Source organism: Chanos chanos, chromosome 5, assembly GCF_902362185.1.
Source record: "Chanos chanos chromosome 5, fChaCha1.1, whole genome shotgun sequence".
In the NCBI taxonomy this organism is placed as follows: Eukaryota; Metazoa; Chordata; class Actinopteri; order Gonorynchiformes; family Chanidae; genus Chanos; species Chanos chanos.
In genome coordinates, this window is record NC_044499.1 from 47446140 (window position 1) to 47454595 (window position 8456).

Genomic DNA, 8456 nt, shown 5'->3' on the forward strand with positions numbered 1-8456 from the left:
GCTGTGTTAGCCAGAACGACGCGCAACAGTCACGTCTGCACGCGCAAACGCGCGCGCGCAAACACACTGCTACCGCAAAGCTTAGCGTTCTGACAGTTTGACACAACGCGTCCAAGCAAATAGCGTGGAAAGGAGACACCAGCTCGAGCAGCAAACAGCCGAAAGGCAGCGAACAGAAGCTTCGTCCCATCGGCCCCTCTGTCTCTGTTCAGCCATCTCTGGCCCTGAGGTGTCATTGTGCTCTTTGTATGTGTGTGTGTGTGTGTCCAGCTGGCTCCAGCTGCAATGCACATCTGTACATTTCTGCATGCCCGCTGCATACACCGTGAATATCTGTGTGTGCCTGTAATGAGATACCTTCTCTTTCTCTCACTCTGTCTCCTTCCACATCAGTTTTCTCTCTCTCTCTTCATCTGTCTGCTTCTTGGATGTTGTCTTCTAGCCATGCTCTGTCTCTCTCTCTCTCTCTCTCTCACTCTCTCCCTCTCTCTCTCTCTCTCTCTCTGTCTGTCTGTCCCTGTCTCCCCTTCTCTCTCTCTCTCACTGCCTTTGTGAAACCTATGTTTGCATAAGAACAGGTGGGGGTATAACTTAAGAAACAATCCTTACCTGAATTAGTCTAGCGTTTTTATAATATAAGCTCAGAGAGCTGCTAAGTTTACCTCAGTCCAGCTCACACCCCCCTTATCGCTCTTTCCATCTTACACTCATCCTCTGTTTTCTGTTTGTACTCTTTCTCTCTCTCTCTCTCTCTCTCTCTCTTTCTTTCTTTCTTTCTCTCTGAACTGATTGTAAAGCTGAACTCACCCTTCAGGCAGGGTACAGAGCATTTTGGGAGGGTGGTTAGGTCAGAATAGAAGAGGATTTCTCTCTCTCTCTCTCTCCTTCTCTTTCTCAACACAAACAGGGCATGCATCCATCCAGTCACCTTGGAGACAAGCTCTACACCACTCTCTCTTCCTTTTCCCTCTCTCTCTCCCTCTCTCTCTCTCTCTCTCTCTCTCTCTCTCTCTCTGTCGGTTTGGTGCTGGTGAGATTTGCGGGTTTCGGCTGGCTGGAATGGCTGGCCGTAGGCGTAACAGACGAGGGAGGGTCCTGACCCGAGCAGAAATGCAAACATGGCGGCGTGACCTTTGTGTGGAGCGTGCACGCTCATGTCTTAAGGGCAGGCTTAATGTAGCGTGTTTCTCCTAACCTCTTACCTCTCCATCTCAGCTCCTCCCCTAAGGAACCCACAGAAAAGAACAGAAAAGAACAGGAGAAAAGAACGGGGGAAAAAGGACGAAGGAAAGAGGAGTGTAACAATTCGAGCTGATGTATAAACTGGGTTAAACCCCTTGCGGTTTTTTTGTACGCCGTTTGGGACGGAGTTCTTTTGTTCCAAAGCAGGGAGAGAGAGAGAGAGAGAGAGAGAGAGAGAAAGAGAAGCGTATTCTTGTCTGTATTTAGGGGAAAACAAAGAGAGATTTATGGGGCTTCAGATTCGTTCCTCTAAAAGCCGCGAAGACTTTTTCTCGTCCTCCCCAATCTCTTCATCATCATCATCATCATGATCATCATCCTCTTCTTTTTGAAACTTTTTTTTTTTTTCCCGCCCCCTGTGTCTCTGCTTGCCCTCATCTTCTCGGTGTCCTCTCTCCCCCCTGTCCTCTGGGCCGTACCCTGTCTGTGTCACGTGGTAGAGGTGAACTCCACAGTGTGTGTCGCTGTTCTGTTTAAAGGGACGCTGTATCAGAAAGCCGGAGCATCCACTTTAAAAGCACCGAACGCGTACAGTACTCAAACCAAACTCGTGTCACGTTGACACGCGGTTAGAAAACGGTACAGACGTCTGATCAGAGCGTTTACGAGCTACGCCGTAGCACGAGGTGCGTTTAAAAAGTGACGTGAAGGCTTTCTGATGCGCTACAGACCGGGCGCCTAACGAAGGACACGTTCAGATGTTTGAAATAAAGTTGTGTTTGTTTGTTTTTTTTCTCGTTTGCAGGAGGAAAAAGAAGTGTATTCGATACATTCAAGGCGAAGGCAGCTGTGCCAGTCCTCCTACTTCGGATGGAAGCTTACCAGAGTCCCCCCCTTCTTCCCCCTCCATGGCTGTACCCTCCCCCTCGTCAAAAGAATCCAAACCACAGACTGAACAAATGCAACCTCTCTCACTGACTATGAAATCTAACCCACTGGTCTCCTCGCACCCTCCTCTTCCTCACCAACACCAACACCAACACCTGTCCATGCCTCCTCCTCCTCCGCCTCCTTTACCTCTGCTGGACCACTCAGCGGTGGGCAAAACACCTGGCCCCGCCCAAAACGGCTCCCTGGAGCCTTCCGACGCGTCATCGGCCCGCCCCTCGGGCTCCGTCTTGTCCAGGCCCGCGGCGGTGACCGCGGGGCTGTGCCATTCCCACTCCTTGCTGGCCCCTTCCACGCCCACGCAACCGCTGTCGCTCGTAACCAAATCCATAGACTAGCCCACCACTTCGCCCCCCCCCCCCCCCCACCCCCAGTCTCATCTCATCTGTCGGCTTTCTATCTCGTTCTGTCTCTCTGTCCCCCTTTTTTTTTCCCGTTGTTGTCGTTGTTTTTTTTTCTTTTTCTGTTTTTATTCTGTTCTTCAAGAGTTGTTTTTTCTTCTTTTTTTTTTGTTTGTTTGTTTGTTCGGTCGTTTGTTTGTTTGTTTCTGTGCCATACGGCTTTGGAAATTAATGAATTCTTTTATCAAAGTTCATTGGTCAATATTTGACCCATCATTATTCTAAAAAAAAAAAAACAAATAAAGAAATAAATGAAATTATTATAATGAAATGATAACAGTAAAGTAAAGTGAGTTGTAGAGTATAGCTTTGTGAATCTGCCAAAATTTTTATGCCTTTTATTTGTTTTCATTTTTTGCTTTTTGCTTTTTTTTTGGTTGTTTTGTTTTGTTTTTTTAGTGTTAAACTGTAAAACAGAAAATACAGTAATTGTGACGTAGCTTGACATAGACATGTTAAAGAAGAGAGAGAGAGATATAAAACGTAGGTTAGATGATAACTCACATGAGCCCTTTTTCTCAAAGAGTTGGTTCTTCTTCGTTGTTTGTATTAAATATGAGCTTGTGAACCAATCATTTTCCACCTGTTCAAATCCGGAGGGCACGAGGACCGTGGAGACAAACCTCTCCAACTGAGGAACAACTTTGTTCGTGATGTTACGTGTTCATGTTTAAATGTACAGAAATATTGAGGGAGGGGACGGGGAGGGGAGGGGAGGGGGGGGGGTAAGCAGGGATTTACTGTGTTAATATGCACCGTTCCATTGCTTTGTCAATTTTATTTTGTTTGTTTGTTTTTTCGTTCTGTTCTTTTCGTCATTGTTTACCTTGAAAGGGAGGTTGAGTCGGGTTGGGACGGGTGGTCTCGTTCGGAGGAGTTTTGGTAAGGGTTGGGGGAGGGGGTGGTGTGATGGGTTGGGAATTTTTGGGGGGGGGGGGGGGGGGGGGGGGGAGGGAGGGGGGGTTGGGGTATTCAATACAAAATGTCACAATGCTAGGACCAGTAGTATTTATTGCTTTAGAGATTGCTTGTCGTACCTTGTATGTTGTCCCCTTTTTGAATTTTTTTTTTTTCCATTTTCTTAATACATTGTACAAATATTCGTTTTCTTAACGTAAGCAACTTATATATATATAAATGATCCATTTTTACAAAGAGGTTTTGAAGGGTTCTATTGTTTGGTTTGGTGTTGCTTTTTTTTTTTGTTCATTTTTTTTTATTTTTCCTTTCTTTTTTTTTATTTTCTTTTTCTTTTTTTCTTTTTTTTTTCTGCTGACAACCAGGATTCCACCGAACGACAGTTTTCGATTCTCATAAACAGACGAATGCAAAAGTTAATTTAAAAAACAGAAAAAAAAGCAAAAAAAACAAAACAAAGCAAAACAAAACACACATACACACATCTACAAGCCATTTTACAGTAGAAGAGAAGAAAACTTGAATTTTGCGACAGTGGGTAACATGTCCGCGGTAGTTGGATAAACGTCGAATTCCCCCTCTTTTTTATTACAGTCTCATCTCTACCAGACTGTAGAATTGTGTACAGATTTTCCGTGCCAAAATTTGTGATAATTTTCACTCCTTATTCTAACGCTGTAGAGTTTTTTTTTCTTTCTTTCTTTTTTTTTCCCCGTTGTCAAGCGTTTTTCTTTCTCTCTTTCTGTTTTTTTTTTTTTTTTCCTAACCATACTTTGCTGTGACGTTACATAGATTGCTATGTATGTAGTATAAATGTTGCTATTACAAATGTGTTTGGTAGCAGATGTCAAATATTAAAATTTAAACTTAATAAAAAGACGGATGTCATTACTGTAAAAAAAAACCCTCAAGGGCCAAATTATGTACATTAGGAAGTTCATAAAAAAAACTGAAATACTACAAAAAAAAAAAAAAAAAACTACACACACACACACACACATAAACACACACAGACAGACAGACACACACAAACTGCCACTTTTAAGTACACTCCTACATATAGGTAGATAGAGAAAAAAAAAATAGGCATGTTGATGTTGCAAGAAGCTGTAAAAAAGCTACCAGAATCATCCATGCGATGCCATTGTAGTTGACATGATGCGACTGTAATCTGTCGATTTCTTCCTCTGGTTTTATTAAAATGCTAATGATGAATAGTTTGAATGTTTCCTTAACGGCTGTGATGTGTTCCTCCTCTCTTTTATGCTCTTACACTTTTTTCTTTTCTTTTTTTTCTTTTTCTTTTGTTTTTTTGTTTGTTTTTTTTTAATTGTTTTTTGTTTTTGTTTTTGTTTTTCTTCATTATTTGAAGTGGTTCCCAAACCATGTTTTTTTGTAATGAATACATGTCTATGCTGTACAGTCTCTGTAGCATGCAGTTCTGTATTAATAAAAGCAACTTAGTATGTGCAGATGCTTCCGTCTCCTGATTTCTACACTTTCGTCACACTTCCTGGCCCTGGGGGCTACACTTTTCTGTGCCTGCCTTCCACTTAAAGTAAAATATGACCAAAAGATTTGTCATAATTTACAATAGTTATAAGTATAATGTGTCTACATAAAAAAAAAACAAAAAAAAACGAGAGAAGAAACATACCAGATTTGTTTTGCTGTATTTGTATAGGTTATGTCATTGTTGATGGACCCTTGGACAAAGGCATTACATAATCACTTGCTCTGTGCCCTCCAAGTTAAAGCTCTCTAATTAAAATTTCAATCAGCCGTACTCTGCATTCTACCGAAATCTGTATTTTGTCATCCGGAATTCCTCTTTCAACCTAAATATGCTTCTTTTTTTTTTGCGTTTGGAAACTAGAAATATCTTTTTCCTTTTCAGAATTTCTCTTCAAATTTTATTTTTACCTTTTTTTTTTTTCTTTTTTTTTGGAAAAGTAGTACAGTGAAAGGTCCAAAACAATTTTTATTTAAACTATATTTCATCTCCTGCTAAAAACACATTTCCCCCTTTATATTTATGGTTTGTTTGTGTCCTTGCTAAACTGGTGCTCTGACTCGTGGCTGTACGGTTTTCAGCCATTGGAAGGTCTTCCTCTGCGTAAAGCAGCCATGTTAAATCTATGAGACGGCGGATTCTCTGTGGACGGTGTGCTGTTCTCAGCCTATGAAAACCTAGGCCAGCGAGCTGTTTCTGAGAAGTGTTTGGCTCATAAATAAAGATGATTTTTTTTTTTTTTTTTTGCTAGGTCTGGAACCAAACCAAATCCACCTTAAAACTGTTTGGCCCTTCCAGTGGGGTACGATAAATCGCCTCTCCTCGCAGGCTGCCGGCCCCTCCATCTGTTTCTACTTTTAAGAGTGGAATTTTGAAGTGAGGAATTTTAACGGTGCAGGTTAGGCCATGAAAACGTTAACTTAAGTTTAGAAAACAATTTAGTCGATTAAGTCCATGAATCGCTTGATTTAAAATACCTGAGGGTTAAAAATAGCACTTACATAAAGAGTTTTGTTTTAGGGGTATTTTTTTGGGGGGGGAGGGGGGGGGGGGTTGTCAGGCCTCTGGAGACCTGACAGTCATTTTTAAGTTTGTAACAAAATGAGATTTAATTTCTTTGGTTACTTTTCAGAATATTCCAGTTTGTGGTTTAGGGGCGATACATGCTACTATTTATGTTCGTCATACAAGAGCAGCCAAAAAAAACAGGAGAAAAAAAAATACATTCGTAAATTTGTTATTGACCAAAGACCAGTCTCAGAGAAATGTCCCAATTTCAGTGTCTTCTGAAATAAATTTCAAACTCTGATTTTCATGTTACTCTATTTACATGTAATGTGATATGAATCCAAAAAATTCATTTTTATCCATAATTGTTTGCGTGTACAGAGTTCATAATCTGGTACAACTATTTCAAAGCATACACGCTATTGACACTGTGCACTGAGGAACCTCCTTGTACCTCCATTTTTTTGTTTTTAAATTTGTCTCCTTCTGAGCTAAGCAGTGGACGAGAACATTGTTTAAAGAACATTCTGGGCTGGCTGGGTGAATTGCATCAGGTTGTCTTAAAATGTAATCATTTCTTTATGTCGTCTTTACTATTTAAGCCATCGTTCATTCGACGTTCTCTTAAATTCTTCTTATGGGAAGTTGCCTGGCTAACGTTAGCATCCCCATGGCTGGTAATTACAGTCAGAATCTCACATAACGTATCTTACAACATAATATTCTCAGTGACGGTGAACCTTAACCGAATCATCCGTATCAAAACAGACACGAGATGCTATTTCTTTCTTTTTCATCACCCACAAAGCCTTGTTTCTTGTGGGGTTTTTTTTTTTTGTTTGTTTTTTGTAGTTTTTGAACTATTTGTTCACCTTGCTGAATGTGTATTGCTACACAGGTGTTTTGAAAACAAAGCCCTAGAGGCACATACTGGGTAAACAGGCAGTGGAATTACTGAATTTGGTAGAATTTGGTTTAAAATAACCCGACATTTCCTCTGTTTTCCTTCATCTGCTTCTTCCTCTGAGTTTGACCTCCAGACATTTTCCCGCCAGACTCAACAAAACTCAGCCATTGGCTTGGGCTAATTTGACCTTACACTTGGCCTGGCACAAAACTGGGGAGCTCAAATGTTCCCCAAAACAAACAAACAAACAAACAAATGAACAACCCGCCCCCCCCCAAAAGTCCTCTTTTTGTTGATTTTTATTCAGTAAGAAACTTGCATCAGAGTCAGACACTTCCAAACATCCAATGTCTCTGTGACTACTGCAGCTTCAGTGCTGTGTCTACTATTCGGCAACCTTGTCCTCTGTCCCGTCAAAGACTGCAAAATAGTTTGGAGGACCTCACAGGATCCTACATGTTTATCTCCTGGGTCAGAAGACGGGCCTTGAAATGGGACATGGTGAATTAAGGAGCGCGTATTGTTCAGATTTTAGGAGGGTTTGTCCGTGTCCTCTCAACCACAGGCTAAGGAAGTTCAGCTCCATTAAAAGATGCCATTCACATTTCACATGTTTTTACCTTTATTTTTTTGTTTTTTTTGGTTCACGCTGATCACATTTCCAGCGTTCATCATTAAAGGGCAGTAATACATGGACCGGCACCTTTTCATAGATTCGTTCTTTTGTGATTGCTTTTCTCGTGCTTCCTGAGAAATATAAAAAGCATTTTTATGTTTATTACCTTAAAAGTGAATCAAATTAGCCCTCACTGTCATCTCTTTTTGGAGTGCAACACGTCACCGTAGCTGTTGTCCAGTATCTCTGATCTTCTGTGAGTTCCTCGAGCGTCGGAGATATCGAAAGTAAACAAATACAATGCAATATCAAACGATTCAGGGCATTTTGTGACGTTGCTGCTCAGTCTGTTTGAAAAGCTTTGCTTTTCACAGAGCCGTATGCATCGAAAACCCTTCATTTTTGTTTGTGGAGGCTAATAGATCATCCTTACAAAATAAGTTATGAATGGTCGTGGAAAAAAAAGGTTAATGTAAAAATAAATAAATAAATAAATATTTGAATAATAAAAATGATCCCTTTGAAAAGAATTACGACAGTGTATCCAGGTAGACTGCAGACTTACGCTAGAACTGAGTGACAGGCAAAACCCCAACTTTTCATTACCTCTCGGGTCAAGGACTGGAGCTGAGTAGCACTTGAAGAACTGTTCTTGTTCTGTTTAAAACGATAACAAAGGCGACATTCTGCAGTTTAAAATGAATAAGATTCTTTATAAGAAATTCTAACAGCTTTATTATTTGTTCCGTAAATGATTGTTGAATGCCTCTGAGGAAAAATGTCTCTATTGTGTTTATCTTATCCGAACGAGTAATTGTCATCCAGCAGTCCCTGTTGTCCTTTACAAATTAATACAGATACATTTTTAATGTATCACAGGCCCTGTATACCCCTGGACTCTTTTTCATTGAAAATGTTTGCATACTAGTCCAGGGATAAAGGTTTTGTTGTGTTTGCGCAACA

At 40.8% G+C, this 8456-nt stretch overlaps 1 protein-coding gene across 6 annotated transcripts in view; it reads left to right on the plus strand.

The window, feature by feature from the left end:
- Positions 1–2490, plus strand: part of tcf7l2 (transcription factor 7 like 2) — a 92290-nt gene extending 89800 nt beyond the window's left edge. For 4 of the 6 annotated variants that reach the window (XM_030773193.1, XM_030773195.1, XM_030773194.1 and 1 more), the window contains one exon: positions 1988–2490. In XM_030773193.1, coding sequence (XP_030629053.1) covers positions 1988–2468 — 481 coding nt within the window. In that variant the 3' untranslated portion in view covers positions 2469–2490. The remainder of the gene's footprint in view (positions 1–1987) is intronic. The other 2 variants (XM_030773197.1, XM_030773198.1) reach the window with 1 other exon arrangement.
- The last annotated feature ends 5966 nt before the right edge of the window (positions 2491–8456 follow it).